Genomic DNA, 18,258 nt, shown 5'->3' with positions numbered 1-18,258 from the left:
CACAACCCAAGAATGAATAAAAGAAAAAAAAGAGAAAAAGAGGGATAAATGTCAGGGGGGGCGGGGAGGGGAAACGATTTAATTTCCATTATGTGCAGTTTGTATTGTTAACAATCTCTACATTAAATCTCTGACTGGCACAACTGAGTGCAAGTTCCATACTCCTTGCTGCAATAAAAGTATACTCTTTATGAGGCTGTATCCAAGCTCAACACCCAGTTGCTACAGCTCAAGTGTTTTAAGGAAATTAATTATTCTCTGAATATTTTCCTTTAAATTGGTCAGGTTGTCAGGAGCACAACTTTCAATCCGAGTTACAGTTTTGAAGTGGAAACATGAAGGTTCAGCCAAATGCCATTGGTTGGCCAAACTTACCGGGGCTTCAGGGCCTACTTTGGGCCTCCAGAGGTTTTGAGATGTCACAAACCTTTCACTTACTCTGTTTAGTACTAAATTTACACCAAGCGAACTAAGTAATCAGATAAAAAAGTGAAAGACTTGAATTTATATAGCGCCTTTCACGACCACCGGACGTCTCAAAGCACTTTACAGCCAATGAAATACTTTTGGAGTGTAGTCACTGTTGTAATGTGGGAAACACGGCAGCCAATTTGCGCACAGCAAGCTCCCACAAACAGCAATGTGATAATGAGCAGATAATCTGTTTTTGTTATATTGATTGAGGGATAAATATTGGCCAGGACACCAGGGATACCTCTCCTGCTCTTCTTCAAAATAGTGCCATGGGATCTTTTACGTCCACCTGAAAGGGCAGACGGGGCCTCGGTTTAACATCTCATCTGAAAGACGGCAACTCTGACAGTGCAGGGCTCCGTCAGCACTGCATTGGGAGTGTCAGCCTAGATTTTGTGTGCTCAAGTCCCTGGAGTGGGACTCGAACCCACAACCCTCTGATCCAGAGGCGAGTGTGCTACTCACTGAGCCACAGCTGACAAGTGTATGCGCTTTTGAAAAATGGCAATGACTGTTCAGTAATGTGTGGGTTGATCACCCTGGAAGTGAGAATTAGTTGAAAGCCTGGGGTCTGAATAGGGTTGTCAACTCTCCAGGATTGTCCTGGAGTCTCCAGGAATTAAAGATTAATCTCGTGGACACTGCTGTGAGCAAACACAGGAGAAAATTCACAGAGCCGAAAAAAATGTGGGTTTTTAATCATTTTGTTTATTAGTTATAAAAATATTGGAGATGGGAATAAAGGCTGTTTGAGTGGGCGGGGCGGTTGGGGGTGGGAGATCATGTGATGAAATCTCCAGGAATACGGCTCACCAGAGTTGGCAACCCTGGCTCTTAACAACACAAAGTTGAAAGGTTCGAGTTTTATTTTTATTGCACAAAGTCAATAAGCTGCGTGTTTAATTTGAACATAAAGCAATGGGTGTGAAACCTGTCACTGGCACTCCTACACAACGTTCAGAGCAAGGTTCCAGCTTGCCTTGTCAACAGCTTCGAGATTGTGTTGCCAAGATAGAGGGCCCAAGTGTCGGCATCTGGTGAAAACGGCGCACCTCCGAGACTTACATGACCTGCCTGGGTTCGATGGTGCGCCGGAACATTCTGCAGCAATTCTCCGGTCCTCCTGGACCATGGCGTGGAGTGGCGCGGCGCAGCGTAGTCTCCCTGGGGAGGGGCCTGCCTGCAGGGGGGCGGGGCTAGGGATCATGTCGTCTTCTTCCAGCGTTGCGCAGGTGCGTTGGAGCATGTGCGCATGCGCAATGGCTCAGGGGAGCGTGGGTACCGGGTGGGGGGGGGGTGGCGTGGGTACCGGGTGGGGGGGGCGTGGGTACCGGGGGGGGGGGGGGCGTGGGTACCGGGGGGGGTGCGTGGCGTGGGTACCGGGAGGATGGAGGGGGCATGGGTACCGCGAGGAGGGGGTTGCGTGGGGTGGGGGGCGTGGGTACCGGGAGGAAGGGGATGTGGGTACCGGGAGGAGGGGGGGGGGGTGTGGCAACGGATGGAGGAGCATGGGTTGGGGGGCACTCAATGATCGAAGGGCGGGAGGAGAGAGCAGGGTTGCCTCCTTCCAGCCTCTCCACCACCCCCCCCACCCACACCCCCCCCCCCACCCCCAGACACACCCTCCCCCACACACACCCCCCACACACACACACCCTCACACCCCCCCACACACACATACCCCCTCCCACACACACATACCCGCTCCCACCCCCCCCACACACACACACATACCCCCTCCCACCACCCCCCCCCACACACACATACCCCCTCCCACCCCCCCACACAAACATACCCTCTCCCACCCCCCACACACACATACCCCCTCCCACCCCCCCACACACACCCACACCCACCCTCCCACCCCCCACACACACCCACACCCACCCTCCCACCCCCCACACACACACATACCCCCTCCCACCCCCCCCCACACACATCCACCCACCCTCCCACACACACCCACCCACCCTCCCACCCACACACACACACCCAACCAACCACCCCTCCCCCCACTCCCACACATACACACACACAGACACCCACCACACCCCCCCTCCCCCCTGCACCCCTCACTATCAGATACAGAGCGATAGAGACACTACAGAGAGATACACTGACAGAGACACCTTCCCTTCATATAAAGGTTGGACTTCTATTTTTTTATTGATTGATTACTTATTACTTTGGTCTTGGTGCTTCAGGTGCAGGGTTCCTTCTATTTTTTATTAATTAATTGCTATTACTTTTTGTGCTTCGTTTAGTGCTTTGTGCTTTAAATGTACTGCTTTGTGCTTTAAATGTACTTTGCTTCTTTAATGTTGTTGTGAAGGTGTTTATGGAAAATCCTCTAACTTCCCTTACCCCGCCCTCCTCCCGTTGTGATGTTGATGTGTCCTTTGTGTTTAATGCTTCCCACCCGCCGTCTCTGGCTGTGCCTGCACCAAACTTAACTCTAGGTAAGGTTTTTCAGAACTTACAAAAGTGGACACTCACTCCATCCTAAGTTAGTTTGTAGTAAGTTTTCACTGCCGAAACTTGCAAAACAGGCCTGAGTGGCTGGACACACCCCCTTTTGAAAAAAAAGTACCTTACCTAAAGCCAACCTAAACTAGCTCACTAGAACTGGAGCAAACTAATATCCGAGAATTGCAATTTCTAACATACTCCAAACTAAACTAGTTGCTCCAAAAAAACTAGGAGCAACTCCACCCGAAAATTGGGCCCATAGCTCCTGTCCCAGCAGGTCTGTCATTGGCTGCTCGGGCAAAGGCAAGCTATTGTCAGGCAGGCAAAGGTGCGATTTCGAAAGGGGCTGGGCCTTGAGACCAGGTTTACGACAGGAAAGTGGTTAGATCAGTCACCTGGACTATTGGAAGGCAACGTGGTTTAAAGGCTCATCGAAGAGGTCAGGGAACAAGTGTGCACCCACACAGCCAAGAAAGGTCACCAGGTTTTATCCGACGTGAGGGTGGGGAAGATAATGTCACAGGCGACATTTTCCAGCAGGGCTAATTGGATAACGCTCACAATTAGGAAACCAGCCAACCCCCCGCCACAAACTCTGGCTCGAAGCCATTGTTACCCAGTTGTTCGATCCCGACTACCATCCCAACGCAAGATAAACTTCAAGCTTTGAGAGAAGGTTTTAAGGGTGAACCTCGGTGAGGTATTAAAATATTAAATGGCACAGAGAAGGTGCAGCTGGACTATGACTTCATGGTTTGTGCTGAGTCGAGGATAGGAATAGCCATTTTGGTCTGTAGATGCTCGTCCCTTGATACTTTAACTCTGCCCAGCCTACACCCAACGACATTTTGAATGCCCCTAAAGTCTTTGCCTCCAACACCCTGCCTAGCAAATTATTCCAAACATTCATCACTTTTGAGTAAAGAAGTTTTTCCTGATCTATCTGTTCTAAATGTAACTTTTCACTAATTGAAAATTATGTCCCCTGGTCCGACCGACCCAATTTACTGTGAAGTAATAATCAGGCCAAAGGATTGCCCGCTGTGCTGTCAAATCCCAGCAACCAAACCCCAGTGCTGTCAAAACTCAAAGATTTACGCCCCATTTCTGTCAAAGCTCATGACCACCCCCCTGCGCTACCAATGAACACAAGTTACCCCAATGCTGCTGCCCCCCTGACTCCCCAAGCGAGCCCCAGATGGGCAGAAGAAACACCCTCAAAGCCTCCCTGATAAAATGCAACATCCCCACTGACACCTGGGAGTCCCTGTCCAAAGACCACCCGAAGTGGAGGAAGAGCATCCGGGAGGGCGCTGAGCACCTCGAATCTCGTCGCCAAGTGCTTGCAGAAATCAAGCGCAGGCAGCGGAAGGAGCGTGCGGCAAACCAGGCTCCCGACCCACCCTTTCCCTCAACCACTGTCTGTGACAGAGACTGTAATTCCCATATTGGACTGTACAGTCACCTGAGAACTCACTTTTAGAGTGGAAGCAAGTCTTCCTCGATTTCGAGGGACTGCTTATGATGATGATGACGACTCCCTCTACCCAGTACTGGTAAATATCGCATCTCTAACTTCAACTGGTACATCTTGAATACCGCTGGATAGTGTAAGCTCAGCTTTAAAACTGGTAAAGGATTATTTTTTAAATCGAAACATAAATAAGTAAAGGAGCATACACCTACAATAAAGGTCACTCATTTGTGGATTTCATAGAATAATGGGAAGTCATGGAATGCAATCCCAAAACACGATTCGAAATCCCACAATAGCGTTTAGCAAAAATGGAATTTGACATATTCAGTCACAGTAATTCAGAGGCCCAGAGGTTGGCTCCTGTCGCATAAACACCACTCTTGTCCATGAGACCTGCTTCCTACTCTCTCGATCCTATTCCCACCAAACTGCTGACTGGAGTTCAGAAGAATGAGAGGGGACCTCATGGAAACGTTTAAAATTCTGACGGGTTTAGACAGGTTAGATGCAGGAAGAATGTTCCCAATGTTGGGGAAGTCCAGAACCAGGGGTCACAGTCGAAGGATAAGGGGTAAGCCATTTAGGACCGAGATAAGGAGAAACTTCTTCACCCAGAGAGTGGTGAACCTGTGGAATTCTCTACCACAGAAAGTAGTTGAGGCCAATTCACTAAATATATTCAAAAGGGAGTTGGATGAAGTCCTTACTACTCGGGGGATCAAGGGTTATGGCGAGAAAGCAGGAAGGGGGTACTGAAGTTTCATGTTCAGCCATGAACTCATTGAATGGCGGTGCAGGCTAGAAGGGCTGAATGGCCTGCTCCTGCACCTATTTTCTATGTTTCGATGTTTCTATGTTTACCCAACTTCCTTTCTGGCTCCAGTTAGCTGACATTGTTAACACTTCTCTCTTAAGTACTGTCCCCTCGCCCTCAAATCTGCCGTCATCAACCCTCCTCAAAAAAATAAACAACCCTTGATCCTTCCGTCCTATCTCCAACCTTCCTTTCCTCTCCAAAGTCCTTGAACGTGTTGTCACCACCCAAATCCGTGCCCATCTTTCCCGCAACTCCATGTTTGAGTCCCTCCAATCAGGTTCCCGCCCCTGCCACAGTACCGAAGCGGCTCGTATCAAAGTCACAAATGACATCCTGTGCGACTGTGACAAAGGAAAACTATCCCTCTTCAGCCTTCTTGACCTGTCTGCAGCCTTTGATACGACTGACCACTCCATCCTTCAACGCCTCTCTACCATCGCCCAGCTGGGTGGCACTGCACTCGTCTGCTTCCATTCTTAGCCACCTAATTGTAGCCACAGAATCACCTGCAATGGCTTCTCTTCCCACCTCCGTATCCTTATCTCTGACGTCCCCCAAGGATCTAGCCACGGCCCCCTCCTATTTCTCATCTACATGTTGCCCCTTGGCGACATCATCCGAAAACACAGCGTCAGTTTCCACGTGTACGCTGACGACATCCAGCTCATTCAGAAGAATGAGAGGGGACCTCATAGAAACATTTAAAATTCTGACGGGGTTAGACAGGTTAGATGCAGGAAGAATGCTCCCAATGTTGGGGAAGTCCAGAACCAGAGGTCACAGTCTAAGGATAAGGGGTAAGCCATTTAGGACCGAGATGCGGAGGAACTTCTTCACCCAGAGAGTGGTGAACCTGTGGAATTCTCTACCACAGAAAGTTGTTGAGGCCAATTCACTAAATATATTCAAAAAGGAGTTAGATGAGGTCCTTACTACTAGGGGGATCAAGGGGTATGGCGAGAAAGCAGGAATGGGGTACTCAAGTTGAATGTTCAGCCATGAACTCATTGAATGGCGGTGCAGGCTAGAAGGGCCGAATGGCCTACTCCTGCACCTATTTTCTATGTTTCTATGTTTCTATGTTTCTACCTCACCACCACTTCTCTCGGGCCAACCACAGACTGGATGAGAAGAAATTTTCTCCAACTAAATACTGAGAACACCCAAGCCATTGTTTTCGGTCCCTGTCTCCAACTCCGTTCCCTCGCCACTGACTCCCTCCCTCGCCCTAACAACTGTCTGAGGCTGAACCGCACTGTTCGCAACCTTGATGTTATATCTGACCCAGAAATGAGCTTCCGACAACATATCCACAGCATTACTAAGTCCGCCTACTTCCACCTCCGTTACATCGCTCACCTCCGCCCTTGCCTCAGCTCATCCTCTGCTGAAACCCTCATCCATGCCTTGTTATCTCTAGACTTGACTATTCCAATGTACTCCTAGCTGGCCTCCCACATTCTACCCTATGTAAATTTGAGGTCATCCAAAACTCAGCTGCCCATGTCCTAACTCGCACCAAATCCCGTTCACCCATCACCCCTGTGCTCACTGACCTACATTGGCTCCCGGTAAAGCAATGCCTCGATTTCAAAATTCTCATCCTCATTTTCAAATCCCTCCATGGCCTCGCTCCTCCTTATCTCTGTAATCTCCTCCAGCCCCACAACCCCCCCCGAGATCTCTGCGCTCTTCCAATTCTGGTCTCTTGAGCATCCCTGATTTTAATCGCCCCACCATTGGTGGCCATGACTTTAGCTGCCAAGGCCCTAAGCTCTGGAACTCCCTCCCTAAACCTCTCCGTCTCTCTACCTCTCTTTCCTTCTTTAAGACGCTCCTTAAAACCTACCACATTGACCATTCTGCCTGAATATCTCACGTGGCTCAGTGTCAAATTTTGTTTGATGATGCCCCTGTGAAGCGGTTTATTACATTAAAGGCGCTATATAAATACAAGTTGTTGTGAAAATGATGCCTATTACACAGGGTCCAATGTAGCTGTGCTTGTGTGACATTGCAGTACATCATTATCATAGGCAGTCCCTCAAAATTGAGGAAGACTTGCTTCCACTCTAAAAATGAGTTCTCAGGTGACTGAACAGTCCAATACGGGAATTACAGTCTATGTCACAGGTGGGACAGACAGTGGTTGAAGGAAAGGGTGGGTGGGGAGTCTGGTTTGCCGCACGCTCTTTCCGCTATCTACGCTTGTCCTCCGCAGGCTCTCGGCGACGAGACTCGAGGTGTTCAGCGCCTTCCCGGATGCTCTTCCTCCACTTAGGGCGGCCTTGGGCCAGGGATTCCCAGGTGCCGTGAGGGACAATGGAACGTCCTCCTCCATTTCTGCTGCCCCCAAAAGTTTGTCACCATCCTCCGCCTGCTCCACGACGACATGCAAGCCTTGATGCTGACCAACGGATCCACCACAAACCCAATCCACATCCAGACCGGGGTCAAGCAGGGCTGCGTCATCGTGCTAACGTTCTTCTCTATCTTCCTCGCTGCAATGCTCCATCTCATGCTCAACAAGCTCCCCACTGGAGTGGAACTAAACTAAAGAACCAATGGAAACCTGTTCAACCTTCGTCACCTCCAGGCTAGATCCAAGGTCATCCCATCCTCGGTCATCGAACTCCAGTATGCTTGCGTCTGCGCACAGAGGCTGAACTCCAAGCCATCGTCAACACCTTCACCGAGGCGTACGAAAACACTAAACATCTGCAAGACAAAGGTCCTCCACCAACCTGACCCTGCCACACAGCACTGCCCCCCGGTCATCAAAATCCATGGTACGGCCTTGGACAACGTGGACCATTTTCCACACCTCTGGAGCCTACTATCAGCAAGGGCAGACATCGACATTGCGGTACATGTCGTCTCTGTCCACCTTCTCACCAGTGTAAACACAAACCCATCTTCTAGTTCATTCATTTAAAGAAAAACATATTTCATTGTAAAGCTTCTCTAATGGATCACTGAATAAATGCACGGACTGGTGTGGAACTGAGCCATAGTGGACAGGACGGTCCTGGGTTCAATCTCTGATCTGTGCTGAGCTAACAGATCTCAACCAGCAAAACAGTGGCTCTAATGCCCCAGGACTAGGGAGAGGGACAAACAAAAGTGTGGGTTCACACTCCCGATTACCATCCCGTGGTCAGAATCTGCCTGCGTGGATGGACGTGATGTCAGGACGAAGCTCGGCTGTGATGCCCCCACAGTGCAATAGCCCAGCAACACTAGGCTCACTTATGAAGAATGAGTACTTGAGCAAGGTACCAGAGGGCAGTCAATCCTGGTGGAAGTGTGCCCCAGTACAGCTCAGTGACTTCGTAGAAAACGAGTGAAAGCCAGGTGTAATTCCACCTACTTTCGATTGAGCTGGTCATTCTGAGTGGGACATGTTGTTCTCAGTGGGCAGCACTTTCGCCTTGGAGTCAGAAGGTCGTGGGTTCAAGTCCCACTCCAGGGACTTGAGCACAAAAATCTAGGCCGACGCTCCACTGTAGTGCTGAGGGAGCGCTGCCCTGTCGGAGGTGCCGTCTTTCGGGTGAGACGTTAAACTGAGGCCTCGTCTGCTCTCTCAGGTGGATGTAAAAGATCCCATGGCACGGTTTCGATGACGAGTAGGGGCGTTATCCCCGGAGTCCTGGCTAATATTTATCCCTCAATCAACATCACTAAAACAGATTATCTGGTCATTATCACAGTGCTGTGTGTGGGAGCTTGCTGTGCGCAAATTGGCTGCCGCGTTCCTACATTACAACAGTGACTACACTTCAAAAAGTACTTCATTGGCTGTAAGGGGTTTTGGGACGTCTGGTGGTCATGAAACGTGCTATATAAATCCAAGTCTTTCTTTTTTTAATGCGCTCTGTATTTTCGTAAACTTACACTTTTTTACTGAGCAGCAATCCTTCCTGGGCCCATTTGAGGTATCTCGTTGCCTCCTGTTGCTGGCTGAAGAGGAGTTCGTTAAACACATTTATAAAAGTGAGGTGGCAGTGTTGCAGATAGCACTCCGACGTCAACTTGCACCAATCAGAAGCCAGCTCTTCTAAAGGGACGAGATAATGAAGGAAATGGTAAAACACTGACAGGAAGCAATAACTTTTACATTCACCATTTGACTCTTAAATGGCACCTTAATAGATCAGTCATGTTCTTATTGAATGGTGGAGCAGGCTCGAGGGGCTGAATGGACGACTCCTGGTCCTAATTCTTATGTTCTTAATACACCCTACATCTAACTGAGGTACCTGTAACATCAGCAAATTATTTTGAGATTTATATCTTAAGCACCAAAAATAGCAGCTGTAAACGTAGGAAACCTTCATGCTCGCTTTCTCACTCAATTATTGCTATTACAAAATGTTCACATTAGAACTCTGCTGGGTTAGAAACAATTTGTTCAAGGACTGTCAGCTGCTGTGCCTGCCTCTACCACACAACAGAGTGCCTGTATTAGTAAGTCAAACACAGGGCTTTTCTCCTCCGCGGCCAAATTCACAGCATTCAAGGCACAACACTATAAATTCAACAGAATCCCTCACACTGTAGCATCTGGAATATTAATAAAATACACTACTAGAGGCCCAATTATTTAAGGGTCTTTCGTCTGCTCTCTGATCTTACCTTACCTCCACCAACCCCATAGAATCGTGGAACCCCAAATAGTTGGATAGAACATCAATCAAGTTATGTGGCACAGGCAAACACTTCAATGCAAATGGTCAAAATTTGCTTGGCTGGTTCCTCTATGGCTTAATTGAGTAGACTAGGCCTATATTCTCTAGCGTTTAGAAGAATGAGAGGTGATCTCATTGAAACATAAAATTCTTAAGGGGCTTGACAAGGTTAATCTGAGAAGATGTTTCCCCTGGCTGGGGAATCTAGAACACGGGACACAGTCTCAAAATAAGGAATCGGTCATTTAGGACTGACACGAAGATAAATGTCTTCACTCAAAGGGTTGTGAATCTTAATTCTCTACCCCAGAGAGCTGTGGATACTCAGTCGTTGAGTATATTCAAGATAGAAGTCGATAAATTTTGGGGAACAAAGGGAATTAAGGGATAAGGGGATGGTGTGGGCAGGTAGAAGATCAGCCATGATCTTGTTGAATGGTGCAGCAGGGATGAAGGGCTAATGGCCTAATCCAGCTCCTATTTATGTTCTTATATTAATGGACAAATTCAGTGTGGTGTGACACTAAACCACACAGACAAGGGAGGCCCTAGCTCTTATCCATGCCAACACATGAAGAATGGATATTAGGAGCGGTATCACAGGGCTAGTGGCAATTGTTAAACAGCAACAACAACTTGTATTTATATAGCGCCTTTAACGTAGTGAAACGTCCCAAGGTGCTTCACAGAAGTATTATGCGATAAAAATTTCACACCGCATCGCATAAGTAGAAATTAGCGCAGGTGACCAAAAGCTTGGTCAAAGAGGTATGTTTTAAGGAGCATCTTGAAGGAGGGTAGAGAGGCGGAGAGGTTTAGGGAGGGAGTTCCAGAGCTTGGGGCCGAGGCAACAGAAGGCACGGCCACCAATGGTTGAGCAATTATAATCAGGGATGCTCAAAAGGGCAGAATTAGAGGAGCGCAGGCATCTCAGGGAGCTGGAGGAGATTACAGAGATAGGGAGGGGCCGCCCCTATAGTCAGCATCTTCAGCAGCATTTAAAGAGCTGCACTTGCAGAGGAATGGGGAATGATACGAAACACGTCAGGTGAAGGTTAACTGAAAGTAATAAAACACTTTATATTTAAAATGGAATATTTAGAAAAAAAAACACTTACCAACTGATAGTGAAGACTTCATGGTCACGGTTTTCTGTAATTAAAAAGTTTTAAGTTAAAAAGTTGGGTTAAAAAAAATCTTAATGTCCACGCCCTGTAACTTTACAAAATATGTTTCCTGAGATTACTGTCAACTCCAAAATTATACAAACACACACCTAGGTATCTATCTATACCGCATATACAAGGTTCTACTGCCTTTAAAATGATGCAAGACGTCACTCACTCACTGGCTGTCTTTCAGATTTTTTTCAATAGCATGTGACAGGAAGTGGAACATTTGCATGGTGCATGTGGCAGTATTATGATACAGCATCACATGGCATTAAGCGACTGTAACAACTGGTATTATTCATGTTACCACCATGCGCTGGAGCAGTGAGGTGGGATCATCAATTGAGTTCTGGGAATAGCTCCCCTAGTGGCTTTAGGTGGCTCAGTTGGTAGCATTTGTGCCTCTGAGTCAGAAGGTCATGGGTTCACAGACTTGAGCATAAAATCTAGGCTGACACTCCAGTGCATTACTAAAGGAATGCTGCCCTGTCATAAATGCAATGTTTTGGATCGGACGATAAATCGAGGCTCCCATCAGTAAAAAGCTCCCATGGCCCTATTTTGAAGAGCAAGGGAATTATCCTCGGCCTCCTGGCCAATATTTGTCCCTGAACCAACATCACTAAAAGATATCTTGTCATTGCCACATTGCTGTTTGTGGGACCTTGCTGTGCGCTGCTGCAAGTGTAGCTACTGTGCCTCCGCAGTGACTGCACTTTAAAAGTACTTCATTGGCTGTAAAGCACATTGGGGCAGACTGAGGTCATGAAAGAGGCTATATAAATGCAAGTCTTTCTTTTCTAGTGTGTAGCCTGACAGCTCCAGCACACAAACCATACAAGGTTGGATGTGCTGAGTTACGAGATCTCAGCCAGGCCCGAGGTCGACAATGGACTTTGGGATCACTCCTGAATCACTGAGCAGCAATCGCCGCTAGGAGTATGCGTGGATATTGAGTGGGATAGGCTCGGACTCAATTGTGGTGCACGCACGGTTAAATAGCTTGCTGATGCTCACTGTCAAAGCTCACGCAGTGCCTGGTAAACCATACAACCATCAAAGGGTTAATTAACCCCTTCAGGAAAGGAGAGAAAAAAGCTGGAGAGCAAAAGACCGAATAACCTCAATAACCATTGTCTCCACACTGACACAAGTAGAAAGAACAGGTTTTCTTTTCCCTCTGTTAATTATTTCTTCTCCAACTCTCCTGCAGGCATTAACCCCTTGTTGCGCAGGTGCCAGACGCTCTGGTATCTTGTCCAATTATCCAACAATAGTCTTTTATTTTAAAAACTAGGCGCCCAAGGCCTGTTAAGCAACAACTCCTGATTGAGAGCTGTAGAATAAATAAGGATATGTCTCCCAAACAATCTCCGCAAACCGCAAACAGCAAGCAGACGGAGATCTCAGTTTAACAGAACATCAAGGGGAATGCCTTGGAATTCGAACAGTACTCTGTCAAAACTCCATCCCTATCAAACCATTTGGGAAACTCCAACATGAACAGCCAGATAACTCAAACAAACCAAAGGCTTTCAGACGGTTACGTATCGCCCTGGTAAACATAGAAACATAGAAAATAGATGCAGGAGTAGGCCATTCGGCCCTTCTAGCCTGCACCGCCATTCAATGAGTTCATGGCTAACATGCAACTTCAGTACCCCATTCCTGCTTTCTCGCCATACCCCTTGATCCCCCTAGTAGTAAGGACTTCATCTAACTCCTTTTTGAATATATTTAGTGAATTGGCCTCAACTACTTTCTGTGGTAGAGAATTCCACAGGTTCACCACTCTCTGGGTGAAGAAGTTTCTCCTCATCTCGGTCCTAAATGGCTTACCTCTTATCCTTAGACTGTGACCCCTGGTTCTGGACTTCCCCAACATTGGGAACATTCTTCCTGCATCTAACCTGTCTAAACCTGTCAGAATTTTAAACGTTTCTATGAGGTCCCCTCTCATTCTTCTGAACTCCAGTGAATACAAGCCCAGTTGATCCAGTCTTTCTTGATAGGTCAGTCCCGCAATCCTGGGAATCAGTCTGGTGAACCTTCGCTGCACTCCCTCAATAGCAAGAATGTCCTTCCTCAAGTTAGGAGACCAAAACTGTACACAATACTCCAGGTGTGGCCTCACTAAGGCCTTGTACAACTGTAGCAACACCTCCCTGCCCTGTACTCAAATCCGCTCGCTATGAAGGCCAACATGCCATTTGCTTTCTTAACCGCCTGAAGCTGAAAAAAGACTTGCATTTATATAGTGCCTTTCACGACCACCAGATGATCCAAAGTGCTTAACAGAAAATGAAGCACTTTTTGGAGTGTAGTCACTGTTGTAATGTAGGAAACGCAGCAGCAAATTTGTGCACAGCAAGCTCCCACAAACAGCATAGTAATAATGACCAGATAATCTGTTTTAGTGATGTTGAGGTGAGGGATAAATATTGGCCCCAGGACAGTGGGGATAACTCCCTTGCTCTTCTTCGAAATAGAGCCAGGGGAAATCTCTTATGTCGAGCTGCGAGGGTAAACGGGCCCTCGGTTTATCGTCTCACCCGCAAGACAGTGCGGCACTCCCTCAGCGTGTCAGCCTGAATTTTTGTGCTCAAGTCTCTGGAGTTGGAACTTGAACCCATAACCTTCTGGCTCAAGAGTGACCGCCCCAAGTGGAGGAAGACCATCCGGGAGGACGCTGAGCACCTCGAGTCTCGTCACCAAGAGCATGCAAAAACCAAGCGCAGGCAGCGGAAGGAGCGTGCGGCAAACCAGTCTCACCCACCCTTTCCCTCAACCACTGTCTGTCCCACATGTGACAGAGACTGTAAGTGCCGTATTGGACTGTTCTGCCACCTCAGAACTCACTTTTGGAGTGGAAGCAAGTCTCGATTTCGAGGGACTGCCTATGATGATGACTTGCCCCCCCCCCCCCCCAAAAAATAAACTGCCTGGTTTGGGAAGAGAAAGATCCCAAATTGGAAGTTTTGGGGTTGGGGCTGAATGTTACAGCAGGGCTTGGCAGAGGAGGCAGGAAGGGAAGAAGTGGGGAGATAGGTTTGCTGCCCATGTGGGTGATGCCTTGTGTCTCTGCTCCCTGAGCCGCCAGGTTGCCCATTGCCCCGCCACCCGCTACAATGTGTCCTCGGGGGGGAGGTTCGCTACAAGCGGCTGAACACAGCTCGCTCCCTCACCATCCGGCGCTAGGATTGTGCCCACCGATGCCTCTCTCTCTCTCGTCTCCCGATCCTACTAGAGAAAAACGAAAAGCACACACACATTACAACTAAAGCTATCGCGAGCGTTGGGCTTTTCCTTAGAGAAAATATTAAAAGCCACATTGTACCTTTCGATTTTTCTGAAACCAAAAAGCGTGCTGCATCCCTCCAATTGTCAATATATTTTTAATCTGTACGCTTGCGTGTGTGCGTTTTGACATTTACTCCACAGATTTAATTATGGTCTACAGACCGAAAATGAGAATGCCACATTACCAACTCTCCCTCTCGCCACAAGGGTATTGTATCAAAGGGTTGGGTTATTGCCTATCGCTCTAGCACGTTTTATAATACACATGGGGGAAGAGGGCAGTTTAAAATATAGCTGCACCAAAGCTGAAAATATAGCTACATCACAACTGAATTCTGACATGACTGACTTTAATCAATTTTCTGTTTCACATGCTAATTAGTGACAAAATTTACGGCACAGAAGGAGGCCATTCTCTGTAACCTTCACCAGCCCTACAACCCTGTGAAAACTCCGCATTCACCAACTCTGACCTCTTGTGTATCTCCCATTTCCTTCACCCCACCATCGGCAGCCGTGCCTTCAGCCATCTAGGTCCTAAGCTTTGTATCTCCCTCCCTAGACCTCTCCCCTCCTTTAAGACACTCTGTTAAACCTTTATTTTTGACCAAGCTTTCAGTCACCTGTTCTAATGTCTCCTTCTTTGGCTCGGTTGCAATTTTTGTTTCATAACGCTCCTTGGAACGTTTTACTACATGAAAAGGGTGAGGGACTCCAGTGGTTCTGGAACTGTACCCAGCCAGAGTCGGAGGGAAGTGGGTGGTAAGAGAGCTGTAGGACTCCCAAAATGTTGTTCAGGGCTGTGTTCAGAGATGACGAGCACAGAGGACTTCAGTTGGAGAATGTTTTTCCACCAATAGGGTGGTGGATACAGATTCAATAGTAACCTACAAAAGGAAATTGGATAAATACTTGGAGAAAAAAATTACAGGGATATGGGGAAAGAGCGGGGGGGAGTGGGACCGACTGGATTGCTCTTCGAAAGAGTCGGCACAGACTCGATGGGCCAAATGGCCTCCTTCTGTTGGAACACTAACTGTTGGAAAGAGCTGCAGTGTGACAAACTGGAAGACTCGATGGGCTGAATGGCCTACTTTAGCGTCAGCTGTGGCTCAGTGCGTAACACTCTCGCCTGAGTCAGAAGGTTGCGGGTTCAAGTCCCACTCCAGGGACTTGAGCACAAAAAATCTAGGCTGACTAAATCCCAGTGCAGTACTGAGGGAGTGCTGCAGTGTTGGAGTTGCAGTCTTTCGGATGAGCCGTTAAAGCAAGGCCCCCGTCTGCCATCTCAGGTGGGTGTAAAAGATCCCACGGCACTATTTCGAAGAAGAGCGGGGGAAGTTATCCCCGATGTCCTGGCCAATATTTATCCCTCAAATCAACATAGGTTATCTGGTCATTATCACAATGCTGTTTGTGGGAGCTTGCTGTGCGCAGATTGGCTGCTGCCTTTCCTACATTACAAGAGTGACTACACTCAGAAAAGTAATTAATTGGCTGTAAAGCGCTTTGAGACGTCCGGTGGTCGCGAAAGGCGCTATATAAATGCAAATAAAGGCTTTCTTTCTAACTGGATTGCTATTGGAAAGAGCCGCAGTGCCACAAACTGGACTGCTCTTGGAAGGACTCGATTGGCTGAATTGCTGGGAGCTGCCTCTGGTCCTCCAGCCGCAGAGGGCGCTGTCCGAGGAGGCTGGCCGCGACGATGGGGAAGAAGAAGAAGAAGATGATGGCGGCCGCGAAGCCGGAGACGGAGACAGCGTATTTCTGCGAGGTTTGCCGGCTGACCTCGTTCGACGGCCGGCGGCACGTGTACGGGCTGAAGCACCAGGCGAGGCTCGGGGCGCTGCTCGGCCGCTTTTCGCACAAGGTGATGGCGGCGGGCGAGAGCGGGGCTCCTGAGGGGGGTTAGGCCTTCACTTAAAGGCGCCGTGCCTCTACAGGAATAAATATGTGGTCAAAATATATATATATATATATATATCATAGAGGGGCTTTACTTGGACTGTCAGGGTTCTGACCCCAGATTGTGCTGTGTTTGTAAAGACCACAACTAAAGGAAAGAACTTGCACTTTTTATAAAGTGCTTTACAGCCAATGTGTACTTTTGGAGTGTAGTCACTGTTGTAATGTAGGAAATGCAGCAGCCAAATTGTACACAGAAAGCTCCCCCAAACAGCAATGTGATAGAATGGTTACACCACAGAAGACATCCCATCCACCACCTTAAACATTCACTCCCTCCACCACCAATGTACCGTGGCTGTAGTGTGCACCATCTACAAGATGCACTGCAGCAACTCGGCAAGGCTTCTTCGGCAGTGCCTCCCAAAACCGAAACGTCTAGCAGCTCAAATAACAAGGGCAGCGGGTGCATGAGACCACCACCACCTCCACATTCCCCATCAAGTCTCACACCATCCTGACTAGGATATATATCGCCATTCCTTCATTGTCCTTAGGGAGGGAGTTCCGGAATTTTGTCCCAACAGCACTGTGGGAGCACCTTCACCACATGGACTGCAGAGGTTCAAGAGGGCAATTAGGGATGGGCAATAAATGCCGGCCTTGTCAGCGATGCCCACATCCCACGAACGATTTAAAAATAAGAGGCCATTCTAATTATCATCATCATCGGCAGTCCCTCGGAATCGAGGAAGACTTGCTTCCACTCAAAAAAATGATACCTTGGGTGACTGACCAGTCCAATACGAGACAGTCCCTGTCACAGGTGGGACGGATAACCGTTGAGTGAAGGGGTGGGTGGGACTGGTTTGCCGCACGCTTTTTCCGCTGCCTGCGCTTGATTTCTGCATACATTCGGCGTTGAGACTCGAAGTGCTCAACGACATCCCGGATGCACTTCCTCCACTTAGGGCGGTCTTTGGCCAGGGACTCCCAGGTGTCAGTGGGGATGTTTAACAGGGAGGCTTTCAGGGTGTTCTTGTAACGTTTCCTTTGCCCACATTTGGCTCGATTGCTGAAGGAGTTCCAAGACGAGCGCTTGCTTTGGGAGCCTCGTGTTTGGCCAGCGGAGCTGATCAAGTTTGGTCGGCGCTTCAATGCTGGGGACGTTGGCCTGGTCGAGGACACTAACGTTAGTGCGTCTGTCCTCCCAGGGGGTTTGTAGGATCTTGCGGAGACATCGTTGGTGATATTTCTCCAGCGACTTGAGGTGTCTACTGTACATGGTCCATGTCTCTGAGGCATACAGGAGGGCGGGTATTACTACAGCCCTGTAGACCATGAGCTTGGTGGTGGATTTGAGGGCCTGGTCTTCAAACACTCTTTTCCTCAGGCAGCCGAAGGCTGCGCTGGCGCACTGGAGGCGGTGTTGAATCTCATCGTCAATGTCTGCTCTTGTTGATAAGAGGCTCCCGAGATATGGGAAATGGTCCACGTTGTCCAGGGCCGCGCTGTGGATCTTGATGACTGGGGGGGCAGTGCTGTGCGGCGAGGACAAGCTGGTAGAGGACCTATGTCTTACAGATGTTTAACGTAAGGCCCATGCTTTTGTATGCCTCAGTAAATACATTGACTATGATTTGGAGTTCAGCCTCTCTGTGCGCAGACACAGGCCTCGTCCGCGTACTGTAGCTCGACGACAGACGGGATGGTCTTAGACCTGGCCTGGAGTCGACGAAGTATGAACGGATTCCCACTGGTTCTGTAGTTTAGTTCCACTCCAGCGGGGAGCTTGTTGACTGTGAGGTGGAGCATGGCAGCGAGGAAGATTGAAAAGAGGTTTGAGGCGATGGCGCAGCCCTGTTTGACCCCGGTCCAGACGTGGATTGGGTCTTTAATGGATCCATTGGTAAGGATCACGTTCTGCATGTCGTCATGGAGCAGGCAGAGGATGGT

At 48.5% G+C, this 18,258-nt stretch overlaps 2 protein-coding genes across 5 annotated transcripts in view; one reads left to right on the top strand and one right to left on the bottom strand.

The window, feature by feature from the left end:
* LOC139276451 (E3 ubiquitin-protein ligase DZIP3-like) overlaps positions 1-14,485 on the bottom strand; it is a 108,232-nt gene extending 93,747 nt beyond the window's left edge. Inside the window, exons 1-3 of one of the 3 annotated variants that reach the window (XM_070894457.1) lie at positions 14,435-14,485; positions 11,044-11,077; positions 9,132-9,294 (exon numbers count right to left, since the gene is read on the bottom strand). In XM_070894457.1, the coding sequence (XP_070750558.1) occupies positions 9,132-9,294; positions 11,044-11,077; positions 14,435-14,470 (233 nt within the window). In that variant the 5' untranslated portion in view covers positions 14,471-14,485. Of the gene's footprint in view, positions 1-9,131; positions 9,295-11,043; positions 11,078-11,201; positions 11,223-14,282; positions 14,345-14,434 lie in introns of those variants that run through there. The other 2 variants (XM_070894458.1, XM_070894459.1) reach the window with 2 other exon arrangements.
* A 1,617-nt stretch (positions 14,486-16,102) lies between these two features.
* cenatac (centrosomal AT-AC splicing factor) overlaps positions 16,103-18,258 on the top strand; it is a 29,207-nt gene continuing 27,051 nt past the window's right edge. For both annotated transcript variants that reach the window (XR_011595935.1, XM_070894455.1), the window contains exon 1: positions 16,103-16,267. Coding sequence is in view for 1 of the 2 variants with exons in the window: in XM_070894455.1 (XP_070750556.1) it covers positions 16,103-16,267 (165 nt within the window). In the remaining variant the exon portion in view is untranslated. The remainder of the gene's footprint in view (positions 16,268-18,258) is intronic.

This window comes from Pristiophorus japonicus, chromosome 11 (assembly GCF_044704955.1).
Source record: "Pristiophorus japonicus isolate sPriJap1 chromosome 11, sPriJap1.hap1, whole genome shotgun sequence".
Lineage (NCBI taxonomy): Eukaryota > Metazoa > Chordata > Chondrichthyes > Pristiophoridae > Pristiophorus > Pristiophorus japonicus.
This window is presented reverse-complemented; position numbering and strand designations above follow the sequence as displayed.